The 21036-nt window shown below is 43.5% G+C and overlaps 2 protein-coding genes across 2 annotated transcripts; one reads left to right on the top strand and one right to left on the bottom strand.

The window, feature by feature from the left end:
* Positions 1 to 409: 409 nt before the first annotated feature.
* LOC110507927 (uncharacterized) lies at positions 410 to 6076 on the bottom strand. The gene is made up of 5 exons (XM_021588348.3): positions 4922 to 6076; positions 4635 to 4692; positions 4276 to 4335; positions 3859 to 4122; positions 410 to 2080 (listed from the first exon to the last, which is right to left on the bottom strand). The coding sequence occupies exons 1-5, from the start codon at positions 5441 to 5443 to the stop codon at positions 1524 to 1526; spliced, it is 1461 nt and encodes a 486-aa protein (XP_021444023.2). The 5' UTR covers positions 5444 to 6076; the 3' UTR covers positions 410 to 1523.
* A 968-nt stretch (positions 6077 to 7044) lies between these two features.
* On the top strand, positions 7045 to 13737 carry LOC110507265 (uncharacterized). Its single transcript, XM_090223854.1, has 4 exons — positions 7045 to 7355; positions 9421 to 9551; positions 12472 to 12636; positions 12756 to 13737. Exons 2-4 carry the CDS (start codon positions 9519 to 9521, stop codon positions 12906 to 12908), a joined length of 351 nt encoding a protein of 116 aa, XP_090079980.1. The 5' UTR covers positions 7045 to 7355; positions 9421 to 9518; the 3' UTR covers positions 12909 to 13737.
* Positions 13738 to 21036: the final 7299 nt, after the last annotated feature.

Below are 21036 nucleotides of genomic sequence, written 5' to 3'. Positions count from 1 at the left end.
CTTCTGTAGTAGTCGCCACTGTAGCAGCCTTCTGTAGCAGCCACCACTGTAGCAGGCTTCATTATTTAATTAATGTTACCAGACCGGTGTGCCTGTTATACCACTATAACTCGGCCTACACTTTGGCGCCAAAAGGGTAGAATAAAAGTCTATGTGGTTGTTCTTTTCTACAGCTGTTCCCGTGTTGCTTACAGATCTGTTCCCCCCTCGATAAGCAAACACCAGGCTTGAATCACCCCCACCCCCCCAATCCAGCAGAAACACCATTACTGAGCGCCTTTGAATTCTGCATCATCCGCATCTAATTTTGTTTATAAGAGTGAAATTACTTTCGCACTTTATTTTAAGCGGCTTTAGAAAGTTGATAGTTCTCAAGAGTCGAGGACCCAGTGATAACTGGGTATACACATTTTGTTGGTTGCACATTTTTATTCCTGCGGTAAAAACTTTTTTTTTTTTTTACAATGTGGTTTACAGCTGATTTACAATCTGGGTGGTCTGACCAAATGATACCAGTGTCTGTTCCACAACATGCAAACAGCAGAAAAAAAGAAAAGAGAGATCATGGAGAGACAGGATGGGACAGAAGGAAATCCCTCTTTAATACTACTTCCTGGTTCAGATGACCAGACAAATAATGTTGCAGTAGGATTTAATATCACAATCAATTGGACAAACAATCTAACATTTCTGACTTATTCCTGCTCCAACCATCTCTCCACCTGCTACATTTCTATAAAGGCCTACTCCTTCCCTTTATCTTTGTCATTCCCTCTTTCCCTGCCTGTCTTTTGAAGTCGTAGGGTCCTGTGGTCATCAGAGGTCTTCTGGGCCCAGCCCATTCATGCACGCCACACATACACACACACACACACACACACACACACACACACACACACACACACACACACACACACACACACACACACACACACACACACACACACACACACACACAAACGTCCTGCGGGATAAACGTACGTTATCACCTGTCTTTGTGACCCTGAGTCAACACTGGTAGTGTTACCGCCACTGACTCCCACGCCTCACAATCTCACACACACACATCACCACCATCCGTATCAACCCTACTGTCCTACAATCAACCCCCACACCAGAGTATGGGACCCCCAGTGAGACATCCTCCTAACACTCCCACAGACAGCGCTGGCCCAGCCCCAAACCTCCAGGGGTTGTGTAGCTGAGAGGAAGTCCAGCATCCTGGGGAGAAGTCACAGAGAGTTCTTCAGAGATGGGAAATTAGACATGGAAATGGTCATCCAAAGATCAAACTCATCCCAAAGAGTTGGTGTGTTATTCACTTTTCTCCCATCATACAGCAGAAGAATGGTCCTTCCATCTCACAAGTTTATACCAAATTTGTCACATTGTCATGACCAACCTTGTGACAACCTATTTTCAATGTGACGATGTGCTAGCGTGATGTGGTAGCAGTTTGCTCCTATCACCAGCAGGGTAGAGGCCCTTCATTGTACAAGGTACTATACTCTGTCCTCCATATGTCACTCTGCCCCCGCCTCCTTTCCCTCTTTCCCAGAATGGAGAGCTGCTCCTGGGCTGAGGCTGAAGCTGAGGCCTGGGCCTGGTTCGGCCAGAGTGGAGCAGGATGACCCAAAACTGGACACCAGCCCTGAGTCAGAATCTGACACCGCCAGCTCCTCAAACTTCTGGATGACCATCCGTACAGACCGGAAGGGCATGTCTCTGCGCCAGCGACCCCCACCAGCTCCAGTGGGCCCTCTATAGTCAGATGCTCGGCTGAGAAAGACGTGGGGTGGAGGGGGTAGGCCACAGTGGAGCCTCAGCCTGCCCTGGCCCAGCCCCAGAGCGGGACGTACCCCAGCATGGCTGAAGCGAGTGGGTAGGGTGGCCAGGTGCTCCTGGGTCAGAGGGTTGTGGAAGCTCAACGTCCCTCCACCCATGTTGAGGAACAGCCCTAGGGTCTTGATCTGGGGTGGCACGGCACGTAAGGGCTCCCGACGGCTATCATACACAGTGGAGAAGGACAAGCCCCGCCTTTCCAGCCACCAGCCGCAAGCATCGTCCAATGAGCTCACTCCTGTATGGAAAATAGGAAAGATGGTTGCTTTCTGAGTCACAAAAAAGACATAATGGGAAATGATGTCTTCAAATATTGTGCCAATAAACTTTTCAATGTCACCATGAAATAGGATAGTCTGTATGCCTGACTGTTTATGCACTCAACAACAATTTGTTGCCTCATTTGGCCTGAATTAAAACCTGATATTGGAGTAGAAACAGACTGGCACCCACACACCCACAGTGTTTCCGCCATATGTATTTATCAGCGGCGGTGCGTGGCCGCCACAATTTTTTAAATTTTTCATATCGTTATACCCTTCAAAAGTTTGGGGTTCTTAGAAATGTCCTTGTTTTTGAAAGAAAAACACCTTTTTTGACAATTTTTTCTCTCTTTTATTTCAAAAACAAGGACATTTCTAAGTGACCCCAAACTTTTGAACGGTAGTGTATGTATGTTTTATTATTCTGTTTTTATTATAATGTATACAGGGCTCTCTAGTAAAATAGATTTTTCATCTCAATGTGACTCTCTGTTTAAATAAAGGTTAAATAAAAAACATGTAAAAAATATTGTAGTGTTTTTGTGGACTGTATTGTAATAAAACTCAGTTTTTGGTTTATTATCTTTGACACAGTGGGGGCTTTGTCCTTGAGGAAATCTAAAGGACAAAATACTCAAAGAGCACATTTTCCATAACCTGTAGGTAGGACTAAGGTCTGAACAGACAGTTCAGGGCTTCTGTAAGGAACACAATACATGGTCTATAGTTGGCATGTAGGTTTCTCACTTATGGGTGGAACATATTAGGATATGGGGGAGGGTAATGGACAGGGTATATGCAAATGAAATATTGTAGTATATACACTATAGTAATTACCGTAATGTTTTTGCAGACAGTAGTGTTTTTGTGGATGTGACTAGTATTTACTGTAGTGTTTGTGGTCTGTAGCATACTGTAGTATTTACTATAGTATTTTACAGTATACTACACCATTCTATAGTAAGTACTACACATAATAGAGATATACTACAGTGTGTCGTATAGTATTCTACAGTATAGTACAGTTTACTACTGAATTCTATAGAAAGTATCGTAGTATTCTATAGTAAACTGTAGTATTTTTTCATGTGAGATAGGCATGAGTGAGCAATAATATGTGAAATATCAATGCGGTTCCCATCCCATATTACCTCGCTAAGTATCCCTATTCCCTAAGTACAGCTCTGTCGACAGTGCCAGTCATCATGGTCAACAACCACTAATAGGTATTTGGCCTGACTCCCTACAGTTAATGATGAAGCTGCACATTTCTGTCATATTTAATGCAAATCAACAGATTGTTTATGGTTTGTTGCTGGGCTAAAATTTTTAGAGTTTTCTGTTGTTTACAGAGAGCAGATGTCAATATGCCTTGTAAGCCAAAATGTAATTGTTCAATAAAAAATGCAATTGTTTAGTGGTTCAGCCAAGCGCTGGGATATCCCTGCTGACATCCTGTTCACCACTAGGTGGCACCACAGAGCAGAGTTGAAGGATGTGAATGAACTTTATGTAGGACAGACAGCCTGTGTCCTGTGTGCGGGAGCATTTGCACAAGACTGTCTGTATGTATTTGTAGGCTACAACATGATTGTGTAAGAAATGTAGCCCATGGGAATTCATATTTATCTCCATCAGTAGGAATTTATCAGCATGCCAGAAGCTAAGACTATTATTATCAAAGCAGGGATTTGTACTTGTTCTGCCACTACCAGTAAATCATGGCCAGGTGGATTAGGGTGCACTTCCTCACCTATCCTGTAGAGGGTGCTGTTGCATACGTCCACCTCCCAGTAGAACTGACCCCTGATGATGACCACGTCCCCACACACCTGAGGGAGGGGATGGGGGGCAGACTCCTGGGATTCAGTGCTTGTTACTGACCCTGTGACCCTGTTTCCATGATGGCGAGAGGGTAGTGGCGGAGGGCTTGGTCCGTGGAACGTCACAGTGAGAGAAGAGGTGGAGAGATGGAGGGATGGAGCAGCAGCAGAGGGGTCCAGGGTGAACGTCAGACCTGGGAAGGGAGAGATGAAGACGAAAGAGCAGGTGAAACCTGATTTCCTCTAACCAGGGGCATTGTAATTAATAACATTTGTATTTTTACTCTTCTTCTACACAGTATATCAAGACATCCTTGGATAAAGAGTCTTGCATTGGACTCACTGACCTGAGACAGACTGTTCCATCTCCTCCTCTCGTAGATCTATAGTTCCCTCCAGTGATGAGCCTGCATCCATGGATACGCAGAGAGAAAAGAGACCGTTAAAACAGACACAACACAGTTGGCGCCATTTAAAGCCTTACTCAGTAAAGCATGTAGGGAAGTAAGCCTGCCAGATTCTCCTTAACCCACTTCATTCTCCCTTTCCCATGAGGCCTGACGGTATTCAGAGGAACTAGAGGCCCAACACCGTGATGAGTAACAGCAACAACAATAACAACTGCCTGGCATGTCTCCCAGTTTTAACCTTGAGCTCACAAAATGTGTCTAACCTAGACTAACTGCCAAGGTGCCATTTCACTCACCACATGCAGCAGTGATCTGGTCCGTGACATCCTCTTTGTCTCTGCCGAATGGATTCCTCTGCATGTGGGATTAGTGGAGGTGGGGTGGGAAGGAATGGGAAGATGTGTTAGGGAGGCTTATGTCACTGGGTCACTTGGAAGGGGTGACCTGTATCCATCCAAAGATTGAATAGGGCAATGGGAGAAGATTGTGCATCCATAAGGCTAGTGTGCCTCTCACTTGTCTAAAACAAAGATGAAATAAGCCTACCTATCCAACATGAAAAGAAAAGAACAAGCTTAGTTACCTGTGAGAAGGCCTTCATCCCTTCTTCCGCCTGGTCCCCAGCACTACTGGCTGTCCACCCAGGGGTCAGGGTGGGGTCGGGGGGCAGGCAACAGGTGGCAGAAGCCCACTCCCAGCATGGCAGCTCCACAGGGTGGCGACAGCAAGGGCACAGCACGGCACACACAGGCGTACTGGTAGAGCGGTGGTGGGCAGAATAGGTGCCACCACGGGAAGCATGGGACACACCGTCCCCTTCCTCATCCAGTACACATTGCCCTGCCCCCTCTCCACATCGCCCTGCCCCCTCTCCACCTCCTACACAGCGCCCACACAGGGTATGGGAGCATGGTAGGAGAAGGGCAACGTCAAAACCACGCCTACAGGACGGGCATAGAGAAGATTTAGCCAAATCATGATGACCCTCCTCTTCTCCCTTCTCTTCCTCTTCTTGTTCCGCCTCTTTTCCCTCCTCTTCTTCCTCACCCTGCTGATTGTCAATCTTTTGTTGTGTTCCGTCAAGACGGGGTGGTGTCCTACGCATTATTGGCAGATGAAAAGTTGAGTTGAATGCATTTATAGCTCAATATCATATCACATTTGTCAAATTTATTTTGCCTTCACCAAAGCAAAGGTCAGCATAGTAAACCTGTCTCTACAGTCGACATGTACTGTCGACAATTCAGTAGTAAGGGGGCCATCCCTGAATTAAGTCTTTAACCATTACAGTATTCCGAGAGCCTTTCCTTGGTCAACACAAAGGACACATGCTCTCCTATCTTCCTTAGAAATACACAATGATGAGAGATCCCCCACTGTACAAAGATATCCTTTTCTAGGAGATTTCAAAAGAGATTTTTCCTCAACAGGTCACAAAGATATCCAACTCTGGTAAATCAAAGATCCTCTTCTTTGACAGATCAAAGATGTCCCCCACACAGATGGATGATGGATGACACAGTAGGCTGCATTCACACGGAGTGAGATGTTAGAGCTAGACCTATTTCTGTCCTTTTCTTCTGCCTCACTTTTGCTGTTCTATCTATCTCCCTATGCTGATGTTGAGCATGCTGTGCTACGTAGGTTGGCAAGACAGACAGAGGAAAATAAAATAAATGAAACAGAGAAAGAGAAAGGCAAATAGGAGAAAGAGAGAGAGAGAGCAACAGCCAGAGAAGAGAGCAGCCTTTTATTAGACACTCATTGCTTGCCGTTGCCATGGTGATGGCCTTCCATAAAGACGTCAGTAAAGCCGGCCCACTGAATGAAGACACACACACGCACACACGCACACACGCACACACGCACACACACACACTAGTGATTAATGTAATGGTCACACGCAGACACTCATAGACACTAATTTGTCATGCAAACCTTTTCCTTTCTGTATCCCTCTCTCCGTGTCTCCTCCTGTACTACGTAGATTATCTGAAAGGGTTTTCGCTACATGATGTGAATTTAAAGATCTGCCCCAGCTCTATCACCGTGGTTACACTTTCTGTCTGTCTCCATATGGGCTGGTGGGGCCATTGTTCCCCGGGCCACTCTACAACACCAGGGCCAGGTTGTGGTCAGCTAAAAATGGGCTTCTGGGGTGAAAGGGTGCAGGACGGAGGAGGGGTAGGAAGTAGGAGGAGGAAAGAGGGGAAGCAGGAGGATAAAGAGGGAGCTCAGTTGGTATAGCATGGCGCTTGCAACACCAGCATAGTGGATTTGATTTCCGGGACCACCTGTAAGTAAAAATATATGCCCCTATTTGGATAAAAGTGTTTGCAAAATGGTATATATTATTATATATACTGTATATTATAGGAGGACTACTGCGGCTGGGCAGAGAGGTAGGGGACTTATCTCTCCACTGAACTATTTCTAGTGTCTTTCACTCTAAACACCAAGCACGGCTTTTAATCCAATCTTGATATCAGCATAATTCACAGTGTGTGTGGTAGGAGTTGGAGTGGATAATGTAAACGGCATGAGAGTGCTCAGTGCTGACCAAACCTGCACGCAGTATGCATGTCCAAAGGTCATTTCTTAGCAAGCAAAATCCAGTGTGGTAGATTAGGCAATAGCTTCTATACATCCAGATACATTATCAATATCCCAGGGATTAGATTATCTATTAACCCATGAAAGGAAATTGAGTTTGCCTAGGCCTACTCACAGGCACAATGACAATGTAGAAAATAAGAGATGATCAAACGATACTCATATTATAGTATCTTCTTTGAGCTAAAAGACAACCGGTTTGTCTTGTTCTATTCAGATGTGTTTTCCTGTATCCCGTTTCATACCACTTTTGGGAGAGTTCTCAGGGGGACAATTGTTTCTCTTATGTTCCCACTGTAGACAGTGTCGCAAACGCCTATGATTCCCCTCCTGGATTAAATGGAACATGGGGACGAGCACCATGGAAGAAAATGCTGCTATTGAGGGGCGTCATGCGCACAAGAGTGAGTTATGGCTTTAAGCAGTGGGTATCCAACTGCGCTTTGCAATAGGCCTATATAAGATACTAATACACATGCAATGTGAATTATTTATGTTTTTGTTATCAGTGTGGTTTATTAGACCCCTCAAGTGATGATATATTAGTAAAATAAGTATATGCATGGTGAAAATATGTATGCTTTACTGAAAATGTGACACACTAACATAACATGTGACATACAAAGGGGAATTGTGTGCATTATTCATTGATATGCATTTCTTTAAGATGTTATTGGAATACACTACATTAGCAAAAGTATGTGGACACTTGCTGGTCGAACGTCTCATTCCAAAATCATGGGCATTAATATGGAGTTGGTCCCCCCCCTCTGCTGCTATAACAGCCTCCATTCTTCTGGGAAGGATTTCCACTAGATGTTGGAACATTGCTGCGGGGACTGGCTTCCATTCAGCCAAAAGAGCATTAGTGAGGTCGGCACTAATGTTGGCCGATTAGGCCTGGCTTGCAGTCGGTGTTCCAATTCATCCCAAAGGTGTTCGATGGGGTTATCAGGGCTCTGTGCAGGCCAGTCAAGTTCTTCCACACCGATCTCGGTGAACCATTTCTGTATGGACCTTGCTTTGTGCACGTGGGTATTGTCATGCTGAAACAGGAAAGGGCCTTCCCCCAACTGTTGCCACAGAATCGTCTTGAATGTCATTGTATGCTGTAGCGTTAAGATTTCCATTCACTGGAACTAAGGGGTCTAGCCCGAACCATGAACAACAGCCCCAGACCATTATTCTTCCTCCACCAATCTTTACAGTTGGCACTATGCATTCGGGCAGATAGCGTTCTCCTGGCATCCGCCAAACCCAGATTCGTCCTTCGGACTGCCAGATGGTGAAGCGTGATTCATCACTCCAGAGAATGCGTTTCCACTGCTCCAGAGTCCAATGGCGGAAAGCTTTACACCTCTCCAGCTGACGCTTGGCATTGCGAATGGTGATCTTAGGCTTGTGTGCGGCTGTTCGGCCATGGAAACCCATTTAATAAAGCTCCTGATGAACAGTTCTTGTGTTGATGTTGCTTCCAGGGGCAGTTTGGAACTCGGTAGCCAGTGTTGCAACCGAAGACAGACGATTTTACGCGCTACTCGTTCAGTTCTGTGGGCTTGGATGGCCTATCACTTAACAGCTGAACAGGTTGCTCCTGGACATTTCCACTTAACAATAACAGCACTTACAGTTGACCAGGGCAGCTCTAGCGAGGCAGAAATTTGACAAACTGATTTGTGGGAAAGGTGGCATCCTATGACTGTGCCATGTAGAAAGCCACTGAGCTATTCAGTAAGGCCTATCTACTGACAATGTTTGTCTATGGAGATTGCATGGCTGCGTGCTTGATTTTATACACCTGTCAGAAACGAGTGTGGCTGAAATAGCCGAATCTACTAATTTGAAGGGGCGTCCACATACTTTTGTATCTATATTGTGTGTCTTTTAAAATGTACCCCAATACATCTTTTAGGCATCTGAATGATGATCTTTCGTTTGTGCAAAACAATAAACATTTTTAAGGAGAAATATACACATCAGTTTAATAGTAAATATTCTATTGGGCCTATCCTTTTTAGATCATACATAGAAATATCATGTTTAGACTTGCCCAATAGAATTTTGAACTTTGATTTTATATATGGAAGATAAGATATCTGTTATGGTCTTTTGTTGGACCAGAGGGAAATCAGAGAATGGAACTTGGCATTCTTTTTGTTATTGAGCAGAACTTGTTGAAGCAGCTCAGTTCACCTGTTGGGTAATCTATGGACAGTAATAAAACAATGGCTTTTCTCAAGAAGATAACACTTGGCTTGGCTCCTGTGTTAAAAGAGTTTCAAAAAAGTCCCAAAGAAACACCCTGTGTAAGAGACATTAGGCGGAAACATATTGTGTGAATGTGGTCAAATCTACCTCTTTTAGAGCCACTGAACTGGTGGAGAAACAGAGGCCATCTTGGTTTTAGTCTGGGACACATTCACCATTGTAATCCTAAACCTAAATAATCTCTGCTCTTCACTCCTTTAGGACTTTTACTCCTGTTGTTGCTCGTGGTTTCTTCTAAGGTACCCAACGTCCAGACGAGATCAATCGACTTTGTGTGAGACACACACGACTGGAGAAACATGAACAACATGAAGGACCTGGAAGTTGCCATGGTGAGAAACAGACTTACACATTCTGTGTATCTTATCTGTATTATACAGTGCCTTGCGAAAGTATTCGGCCCCCTTGAACTTTGCGACCTTTTGCAACATTTCAGGCTTCAAACATAAAGATATAAAACTGTATTTTTTTGTGAAGAATCAACAACAAGTGGGACACAAACATGAAGTGGAACAACATTTATTGGATATTTCAAACTTTTTTAACAAATCAAAAACTGAAAAATTGGGCGTGCAAAAATATTCAGCCCTTTTACTTTCAGTGCAGCAAACTCTCTCCAGAAGTTCAGTGAGGATCTCTGAATGATCCAATGTTGACCTAAATGACTAATGATGATAAATACAATCCACCTGTGTGTATGTAACAGTATAAGTTTAGACCGTCCCCTCGCCCATACCCGGGCGCGAACTAGGGACCTTCTGCACACATCAACAACTGACACCCACGAAGCATCGTTACCCATCGCTCCACAAAAGCCGCGGCCCTTGCAGAGCAAGGGGAACTACTACTTCAAGGTCTCAGAGCAAGTGACGTCACTGATTGAAACGCTATTTAGCGCCCACGCTAACTAAGCTAGCCGTTTCACATCCGTTACATGTAATCAAGTCTCCGTATCAATGCACCTGCACTGTGATAGTCTCAGAGGTCCGTCAAGAGCGCAGAGAGCATCATGAAGAACAAGGAACACACCAGGCAGGTCCGAGATACTGTTGTCAAGAAGTTTAAAGCCGGATTTGGATACAAAAAGATTTCCCAAGCTTTAAACATCCCAAGGAGCACTGTGCAAGCGATAATATTGAAATGGAAGGAGTATCAGACCACTGCAAATCTACCAAGACCTGGCCGTCCCTCTAAACTTTCAGCTCATACAAGGAGAAGACTGATCAGAGATGCAGCCAAGAGGCCCATGATCACTCTGATGAACTGCAGAGATCTACAGCTGAGGTGGGAGACTCTGTCCATAGGACAACAATCAGTCGTATATTGCACAAATCTGGCCTTTATGGAAGAGTGGCAAGAAGAAAGCCATTTCTTAAAGATATCCATAAAAAGTGTTGTTTAAAGTTTGCCACAAGCCACCTGGGAGACACACCAAACATGTGGAAGAAGGTGCTCTGGTCAGATGAAACCAAAATTGAACTTTTTGGCAACAATGCAAAACGTTATGTTTGGCGTAAAAGCAACACAGCTGAACACACCATCCCCACTGTCAAACATGGTGGTGGCAGCATCATGGTTTGGGCCTGCTTTTCTTCAGCAGGGACAGGGAAGATGGTTAAAATTGATGGGAAGATGGATGGAGCCAAATACAGGACCATTCTGGAAGAAAACCTGATGGAGTCTGCAAAAGACCTGAGACTGGGACGGAGATTTGTCTTCCAACAAGACAATGATCCAAAACATAAAGCAAAATCTACAATGGAATGGTTCAAAAATAAACATATCCAGGTGTTAGAATGGCCAAATCAAAGTCCAGACCTGAATCCAATCGTGAATCTGTGGAAAGAACTGAAAACTGCTGTTCACAAATGCTCTCCATCCAACCTCACTGAGCTCAAGCTGTTTTGCAAGGAGGAATGGGAAAAAATGTCAGTCTCTCGATGTGCAAAACTGATAGAGACATACCCCAAGCAACTTACAGCTGTAATCGCAGCAAAAGGTGGCGCTACAAAGTATTAACTTAAGGGGGCTGAATAATTTTGCACGCCCAATTTTTCAGTTTTTGATTTGTTAAAAAAGTTTGAAATATCCAATAAATGTCGTTCCACTTCATGATTGTGTCCCACTTGTTGTTGATTCTTCACAAAAAAATACAGTTTTATATCTTTATGTTTGAAGCCTGAAATGTGGCAAAAGGTCGCAAAGTTCAAGGGGGCCGAATACTTTCGCAAGGCACTGTATACTGAACACAAATATAAATGCAACATGCAACAATTTCAAAGATTTTTCAGAGATGTGGTTCATATGGAAAAAATCAGTCAATTGAATTAAATTCATTAGGCCCTAATCTATAGATTTCACTTGACTGGGAATACAGATATGCATCTGTTGGTCACAGATACTGTGACTTAAAAATATAGGCCTCACAATTGGCCTCAGGATCTCGTCACAGTATTTTTGTGCATTCAAATTGCCATCAATAAAATGCAACTGTGTTCGTTGTCGTAGCTTATGCCTGCCCATACCATAACCCCACTGCCACCATGGGGCTACTCTGTTCACAATGTTGACATCAGCAAACCGCTCGCCCACAGGCCATACACATGGTTTGCGGTTGTGAGGCCGGTTGGACGTACTGCCAAACGATGTTGTAGGCGGCTTATGGTAGAGAAATTAACATTAAATTATCTGGTAATAGCTCTGGTGGACATTCTTGCAGTCAGCATGCCAATTGCACGCTCCCTCAAAACATGAGACATTTGTGGCATTGTGTTTTGTGACAAAACTGCACATTTTTAGAGTGGCCTTTTATTGTCCCTTATATTGTCCCCATGTGTAATGATCATGCTCTTTAATCAGCTTATTGATATGCCACACCTGTCAGGTGGATGGATTATCTTGACAAAGGAGAAATGCTCACTCAAATTTGTGCACAAAATTTGAGAGAAATAAGCTTGTTGTGCATATGGAACTTTTCTGGGATCTTTTATTTCAGTTTATGAAACATGTTGCATTTATATTTTGGTTCAGTGTATCTTTACCATTTCTTTGATCCATCCAGATTACCTGTAGTGGTTCAGACCAACTCCACTCCTCCCTTCAGCTACCCTGTGTCAGAATTCTAAAGGCCTCCTGGGATCAGAAATCCCAAAATCTAATTGATAAATTCAAAGTTTTAAATTGATTGCGCGTTTGTCTCAGTCTTTGTGTGTGTGTGTGTGTGTGTGTGTGTGTGTGTGTGTGCATCCCTAGCTACAACAGAAGCATGCTGAGGTGAGAGGGGCTCTGGGGGTATTGTTGGACAGTGTGGGGAGAATGAGGACACACACCAAACTCAGCTGTCAGTTATCTTTGCTGGAGAGACTAGAGCATGGAATCACAAACTACCTGCACATAGTCACCAACCTGGACATCACGGTGAGATGGAGCACGCACGCACACACACACACACATTAATTCTTGCCAGCCCTCTCTCTCTTGTCCTCTCTCCTATTCTCCCCTCACAAATACTTGACTGTGTGTCTGTTGGTCCACAGGATGACTTGACAGACTCAGATCCAGACCCAGGCTGTCCCAGCCAGCAGAGCCAGAGTCTGAACCAAGTGCCGCAGCTGTATGGCAGGGTGCTCCGGGGGAAGCTAGAGTGGCTCTCAATGGACCTCAGAGACAGCTGCTTGGGACAGAGATGATAACCTGGGATTTCTTCTCTCTCCCTTATCAATGCTGAACTGGATGAAGAATCTAGGGTGACCAGAAGACTGCACTAGCACTTCCTGGTGGAAGCTGTCTGTACAACATGGCAGTGTTTTGCTGCCACCTGGATTTATTGATGGAGTTACAGAGCCCTCTTCTGGTGATATACAGCATGGCATGGTGTGGCACTCGTTGAGGAAATAGGTGGGATCTGAGTAGGCTACAAATGGCTGCTATCAGAAGCAGGCACTGCCAGAGTCCAATACCCAGACCAAAGAGACTGGACCTATGCTCTTATTAGATATGACAATTCTAAAGACTGTTGGCCCCACTTTAAAGTGCTACTGTGCCAACACTTGCTACATTATTTTCTCAAATGGGAATATCCACAGAGTAAAGGTAGCCATACTATGCATGGATTTCCACAGCCATGTCAGGAGGGAAAGAAACATCCATGGTGGAAATATAGTTGGTTAAAATCGATTACTGCACTGGTTGGAAGAGGAATATTCATCAAAGCCATGCTTTTGAAGAATGACTGGTTTGGAAAAAGTTGAGCCAAAAAACAATGAAAATGTCAAGAGGGAGAAAGTGTATTCTATATGTAGCCTCTCTCTTTGGGAATATGATGTATATGATTGATATTAAAGTGCCCATGTCAACAAACACTGATATTTTATATTGGAACAATATTTGCTCATATTTCTGTATTTGCTTAAAATTTTAAATGTGCACAATATGGTCTATATTATGAAGTTTTCTAACAAAATGAAATCATTGATAAAGTGCATTCCATTAAAGGCCCAGTGCAGTAATCATTCAGTTTTTATTGTGTTTTGTGTCATTTTGTACAACAGATGACGAAACTAACACTGTAAAAGTGTGAAAAAACATGATCAGTATTATTTCCTGATAGTTGCTGGTTGAAAATACAATCCACACAGTACCTTCTAATCAGTAGGTTTGAGAAGGGTGCAATTGTGGCCAGCAATTCGGGGCGTTGCTGCATGTGGGCATTCTTGCATCTGCAGGAACCCCTCTTCATACTTCTATTGGTACATTTTTAAGCTAAGACTCCGCTACACAGTCAGGAGGTGGGGGCACTCCAGTACAGTAGCTGGCGGTAATCAGTGGTGTAGTGGAGGGTATATACCCACTTTTTTGGTGGGAATTGCATATATTAACTTCTTAATCCTCACGATGCGTATCAAAGTAGTGTAGTGGAGGTATGCACTGTATCAACTAAGGCTGATGCAACTGATAAGAAGGTTTAGTTTAAACTATTATTTCTTCACATTTTCACTGCAGCACTGTGCACACGGCGGTAGGCCTATGCGCAAATGTTCCAATTTGTGGGAAAACACCATTCTAAAATGTGCACCACACGTGAGTGGTTTCATGGACAGAGATGGAAATATCTGTTTGAAATTTAGAAAGAGGGGAGATCTAAAGATGCAACAACTCATGGGTTGCAGATTTGATTTAAACTTTACTTTAACAGGTAAGACATATTGAGACCTAGGTCTCTTTTCAAATGTGCCCAGTATGATAGAGCATAAATATACACAATATTATATTATATATATAAATACAATATATATATATATATATATATATATATATATATATATATATATATATATATATATATATATATATATATATATATAAAATCAGCAAAAAAAGAAACCCCTTTTTCAGGACACTGTCTTTCAAAGATAATTCATAAAAATCTAAATAGCTTCACAGATCTTCATTGTAAAGGGTTTAAACACTGTTTCAAATGCTTGTTCAATGAACCATGAACAAATAAAGAACATGCACCTGTGGAACGGTCATTAAGAGACTAACAGCTTATAGACGGTAGGTAATTAAGGTCACAGTTATGAAAACATAGGACACAAAAGAGGCCTTTCTACTGACTCTGAAAAACACCAAAACAAAGATGCCCAGGGTCCCTGTTCATCTGCGTGAACGTGCATTAGGCATGCTGCAAGGAGGCACGAGGACTGCAGATGTGGCCAGGGAAATAAATTGCAATGTCCGTACAGTGAGACGTCTAAAACAGCACTACAGGGAGACAGGATGGACAGCTGATCGTTCTCGCAGTGGCAGACCACGTGTAACAAGTACAGGATGACAACAACAACTGCCTGAGTTACTCCAGGAACACACAATCCCTCCATCAGTGCTCAGACTGTCCGCAATAGGTTGAGAGAGGCTGGACTGAGGGCTTGTAGGCCTGTTGTAAGGCAGGTCCTCACCAGGCATCACTGGCAACAACGACGCCTATGAGCACAAACTCATCGTCGCTGGACCAGTCAGGACAGGCAAAAAGTGTTCACTGACGGGTCACGGTTTTGTCTCACCAGGGGTGATGGTCTGATGCGCGTTTATCGTCGAAGGAATGATCGTTACGCCTGTACTCTGGAGCGGGATCGTTTTGGAGGTGGAGGGTCCGTCATGGTCTGGGGCGGTGTGTCACAGCATCATCGGCCTGAGCTTGTTGTCATTGCAGGCAATCTCAACGCTGTGCATTACAGGGAAGACATCCTCCTTCCTCATGTGGTGCCCTTCCTGCAGGCTCATCCTGACATGACCCTCCAGCATGACAATGCCACCAGCCATACTGCTCATTCTGTGTGTGAATTCCTGCAAGTCAGGAATGTCAATGTTCTGCCATGGCCAGCAAATAGCCCAGATCTCAATCCCATTGAGCACGTCTGGGACCTGTTGGATCAGAGGATGAGGACTAGGGCCATTCCCCCCAGAAATGTCTGGGAACTTGCAGGTGCCTTGGTGGAAGAGTGGGGTAACATCTCAGAACTTGAAAATCTGGTGCAGTCCATGAGGAGGAGATGCACTGCAGTACTTAATGCAGCTGGTGGCCACAGCAGATACTGACTGTTACTTCTGATTTTGACCCCCCTTTGTTCAGGGACACATTATTCAATTTCGTTAGTCACATGTCTGTGGAACTTGTTCAGTTCATGTCTCAGTTGTTGAATCTTGTTATGTTCATACAAATATTTACACATGAAAATAAAAGCAGTTGACAATGAGAGGACATTTCCTTTTTTGCTGAGGTTATATATATATATATACAGTGCCTTGCGAAAGTATTCGGCCCCCTTGAACTTTGCGACCTTTTGCCACATTTCAGGCTTCAAACATAAAGATATAAAACTGTATTTTTTTTGTGAAGAATCAACAACAAGTGGGACACAATCATGAAGTGGAACGACATTTATTGGATATTTCAAACTTTTTTAACAAATCAAAAACTGAAAAATTGGGCGTGCAAAATGATTCAGCCCCTTTACTTTCAGTGCAGCAAACTCTCTCCAGAAGTTCAGTGAGGATCTCTGAATGATCCAATGTTGACCTAAATGACTAATGATGATAAATACAATCCACCTGTGTGTAATCAAGTCTCCGTATAAATGCACCTGCACTGTGATAGTCTCAGAGGTCCGTCAAAAGCGCAGAGAGGATCATGAAGAACAAGGAACACACCAGGCAGGTTCGAGATACTGTTGTCAAGAAGTTTAAAGCCGGATTTGGATACAAAAAGATTTCCCAAGCTTTAAACATCCCAAGGAGCACTGTGCAAGCGATAATATTGAAATGGAAGGAGTATCAGACCACTGCAAATCTACCAAGACCTGGCCGTCCCTCTAAACTTTCAGCTCATACAAGGAGAAGACTGATCAGAGATGCAGCCAAGAGGCCCATGATCACTCTGGATGAACTGCAGAGATCTACAGCTGAGGTGGGAGACTCTGTCCATAGGACAACAATCAGTCGTATATTGCACAAATCTGGCCTTTATGGAAGAGTGGCAAGAAGAAAGCCATTTCTTAAAGATATCCATAAAAAGTGTTGTTTAAAGTTTGCCACAAGCCACCTGGGAGACACACCAAACATGTGGAAGAAGGTGCTCTGGTCAGATGAAACCAAAATTGAACTTTTTGGTAACAATGCAAAACGTTATGTTTGGCGTAAAAGCAACACAGCTGAACACACCATCCCCACTGTCAAACATGGTGGTGGCAGCATCATGGTTTGGGAGTGCTTTTCTTCAGCAGGGACAGGGAAGATGGTTAAAATTGATGGGAAGATGGATGGAGCCAAATACAGGACCATTCTGGAAGAAAACCTGATGGAGTCTGCAAAAGACCTGAGACTGGGACGGAGATTTGTCTTCCAACAAGACAATGATCCAAAACATAAAGCAAAATCTACAATGGAATGGTTCAAAAATAAACATATCCAGGTGTTAGAATGGCCAAGTCAAAGTCCAGACCTGAATCCAATCGAGAATCTGTGGAAAGAACTGAAAACTGCTGTTCACAAATGCTCTCCATCCAACCTCACTGAGCTCGAGCTGTTTTGCAAGGAGGAATGGGAAAAAATGTCAGTCTCTCGATGTGAAAAACTGATAGAGACATACCCCAAGCGACTTACAGCTGTAATCGCAGCAAAAGGTGGCGCTACAAAGTATTAACTTAAGGGGGCTGAATAATTTTGCACGCCCAATTTTTCAGTTTTTGATTTGTTAAAAAAGTTTGAAATATCCAATAAATGTCGTTCCACTTCATGATTGTGTCCCACTTGTTGTTGATTCTTCACAAAAAAATACAGTTTTATATCTTTATGTTTGAAGCCTGAAATGTGGCAAAAGGTCGCAAAGTTCAAGGGGGCCGAATACTTTCGCAAGGCACTGTATATATATATATATACAGTACCGTTCAAAAGTTTGGGGTCACGTAGAAATGTCCTTGTTTTTGAAAGAAAAGCAAACATTTTTTGCGCATTAAAATAACATCAAATTGATCAGAAATACAGTGTTGACATTGTTCATTTTGTAAACAACTATTGTAGCTGGAAACAGCTGATTTTTAATGGAATATCTACATAGGTGTACAGAGGCCCATTATCAGCAACCATCACTCCTGTATTCCAATGGCATGTTGAGTTAGCTAATCCAAGTTTATCATTTTAAAAGGCAAATTGATAATTAGAAAACCCTTTTACAATTATGTGGGCACAGCTGAAAACTGTTGTTCTGATTATTATTATTATATATATTTTTTGATGTCACCTTTATTTAACCAGGAGAGCCAGTTGAGAACAAGTTATCATTTACAATTGCGACCTGACCAAGATAAAGCAAAGCAGTGGGACACAAAACAACACAGAGTTACACATATACAAACGTACAGTCAATAACACAAAATAAAATGAAAATAGAAACATCTATATACAGTGTGTGTGAATGTAGAAGAGTAAGGAGGTAGGCAATAAATAGGATAATAAGAAAATAATTACAATTCAGGATTAATACTGGAGTGGTAGATGTGCAGATGATGATGTGCAAGTAGAGATACTGGGGTGCAAAAGAGCAAGAGGGTAAGTGAGGTAGTCGGTGTGCTATTTACAGATAGGCTGTGTACAGGTACAGTAAGCTGCTCTGACAGTTGATGCTTAAAGTTAGAGAGGGAGATATTTTTTGAAAAGCTCTGTTTACATATGAATCTTAATGTTAATATATTATAACATGAATGAAAATGACATATATATGGATGTCGCCAAAAAAAAAAGATTGGTAAATGTTGAATTAATATGGAAATGACTAAAAGTAACTCCACTTCATGTAACTGTTATTTAGAGATTTTTGCAATTTGTTCCAGTCATTGACAGCAAAGGACTGGAAGGAAAGGTGGCCAAAGGAAGTGTTGGCTTTGGGGATGACCAGTGCAATATACCTGCTGGAGCGCATGCTATGGGTGGGTGTTGCTATGGTGACCAGTGAGCTGAGATAAGGCGGGGCTTTACCTTGCAAAGAATTATAGATGACCTGGTGCCAGTGGGTTTGGCGACGGATATGTAGTGAGGGACAGTATACAGGTCGCAGTGGTGGGAAGTATATGGGGCTTTGGTGATAAAACGGATGGTCATTTTTTTTATTTGTAATTTTTACCCCCTTTCTCTCCCCAATTTCGTGGTATCCAATTGTTAGTAGCTACTATCTACCATCGCTACAACTCCCGTACGGGCTCGGGAGAGACGAAGGTTGAAAGTCATACGTCCTCCGATACACAACCCAACCAAGCCACACTGCAACTTAACACAGCGCGCATCCAACCCGGAAGCCAGCCGCACCAATGTGTCGAAGGAAACACCATGCACCTGGCAACCTTGGCTAGCGTGCACTGCACCCGGCCTGCCACAGGAGTCGCTGGTGCTCGATGAGACAAGGATATCCCTACCGGCCAAACCCTCCCTAACCCGGACGACGCTATGCCAATTGTGCGTCGCCCCACGGACCTCCCGGTCGCGGCCAGTTACGACAGAGCCTGGTTTCCAAGTCACCCGGGAGGCTACATCCAGTTTTCTGAGTGTTGGGGGTTGGGGGCTATTTTGTAAATGACATCGCCAAAGTCAAGGATCGGTAGGATAGTTATACAAGGGTATGTTTGGCGGCATGAGTGAAGACGGCTTTGTTGCGAAGTAGGAAGCCAATTCTAGATTTCATTTTGGATTGGAGATGCTTAATGTGAGTCTGGAAGGAGAGTTTACAGTCTAACCAGACACCTAGAAGCAATAAGAAGCAATACAACTGGCCTTCTTTAGACTAGTTGAGTATTTGGAGCATCAGCATTTGTGTGTTCGAGTACAGGCTCAAAATTGCCTGAAACAAAGATCTTTCTTCTGAAACTCGTCAGTCTATTCTTTTCTGAGAAATGAAGGCTATTCCATGTGAGAAATTGCCAAGAATCTAACAAGAATAGAAAGAGGAGTGGGAGGCCCTGGTGCACAACTGAGCAAGAGGACAAGTACATTAGAGTGTCTAGTTGGAGAAACAGACGCCTCACAAGTCCTAAACTGGCAGCTTCATTAAATAGTACCCGCAAAACACCAGTCTCAATGTCAACAGTGAAGAAGTGACTCCGGGATGCTGGCCTTCTAGGCAGAGTTGCAAAGAAAAAGTAATCTCAGACTGGCCAATAAAAATAAACGATTAAGATGGGCTAAAGAATACAGACGCTGGACAGAGGAACTCTGCCTAAAAGGCTAGCATCCCGGAGTCGCCTCTTCTCTGTTGACAAAGAGACTGGTGTAATGTTGTGTTAAAATGGTGCCGGAAGAAATGGCAGCAGTTTTATGGTCGCCCAACCAATTGTGCTATTATGTGTTTTTTTTCACGTTATTTGTAACTTATTTTGTACATAATGTTTCTGCAACCGTATCTTTCGGCAGAAAAGAGCTTCTGGATATCAGGACAGCGATCATTCACCTCGGATTAGACAAAGATTTTTCTACAACAAGCAAGAATCACATGATATTCTCCAAACACCCGGCAGGGTCGACATCCCCGTTATTTGCAAGAGGAAGCGACGGGTACAGAGGACAAAGACCCAGATGCCTCGTCAGGGACCTGCAGAAGACGAGTGCACGAAATCTAAGGAAGTCTCTAGATTTTGCTCGCCTGAAGTAATGAATATTGTGATAAATTGCAGGCCACACTACTTGCCTAGAGAGTTTTCAGCTATACTTTTCGTAGCTGTTTATTTACCACCACAGACAGATGCTGGCACTAAGACCGCACTCAGTCAGCTGTATAAGGAAATAAGCAAACAGGAAACCACTCACCCAGAGGCGGCTCTCCTAGTGGCCAGAGATTTTAATGCAGGGAAACTTAAATCAGTTCTACCAAATTTCTATCAACATGTTAAATGTGCAGCCAGAGGGAAAAAAAATAGCACCTGTACTCCACACACACAGAGACACGTACAAAGCTCTCCCTCGCCTTCCATTTGGTAGATCTGACCACAACTCTATCCTCCTGATTCCTGCTTACAAGCAAAAATTCAAGCAGGAAGCACCAGTGACTCAGTCTATAAAAAAAGTGGTCAGATGAAGCGGATGATAAACTACAGGACTTTTTTACTATCACAGACTGGAACATGTTCTGGGATTCTTTCGATGGTATTGAGGAGTACACCACATCAGTCACTGGCTTTATCAATAAGTGCATCGAGGACGTCGTCCCCACAGTGACTATACGTACATACCCCAACCAGAAGCCAGGAGCTAAAGGGTAGAGCTGCCGGTTTCAAG

This window comes from Oncorhynchus mykiss, chromosome 27 (assembly GCF_057628025.1).
Source record: "Oncorhynchus mykiss isolate SJ-2025 chromosome 27, ASM5762802v1, whole genome shotgun sequence".
In the NCBI taxonomy this organism is placed as follows: Eukaryota; Metazoa; Chordata; class Actinopteri; order Salmoniformes; family Salmonidae; genus Oncorhynchus; species Oncorhynchus mykiss.
This window is presented reverse-complemented; position numbering and strand designations above follow the sequence as displayed.

Excerpts from the sequence above, each read along its gene's own strand:
- LOC110507927 (XM_021588348.3), bottom strand. The coding sequence starts at position 5,443 with ATGCGTAGGACACCACCCCGTCTTGACGGAACACAACAAAAGATTGAC. Across the intron at positions 4,693-4,921 it reads GGATGAAGGCCTTCTCACAG|AGGAATCCATTCGGCAGAGA; the intron begins GTAACTAAGCTT and ends TCCCACATGCAG. Across the intron at positions 4,336-4,634 it reads CCAGATCACTGCTGCATGTG|GCTCATCACTGGAGGGAACT; the intron begins GTGAGTGAAATG and ends CCATGGATGCAG.
- LOC110507265 (XM_090223854.1), top strand. The coding sequence starts at position 9,519 with ATGAACAACATGAAGGACCTGGAAGTTGCCATG. Across the intron at positions 9,552-12,471 it reads AGGACCTGGAAGTTGCCATG|CTACAACAGAAGCATGCTGA; the intron begins GTGAGAAACAGA and ends GTGCATCCCTAG. Across the intron at positions 12,637-12,755 it reads TCACCAACCTGGACATCACG|GATGACTTGACAGACTCAGA; the intron begins GTGAGATGGAGC and ends GTTGGTCCACAG.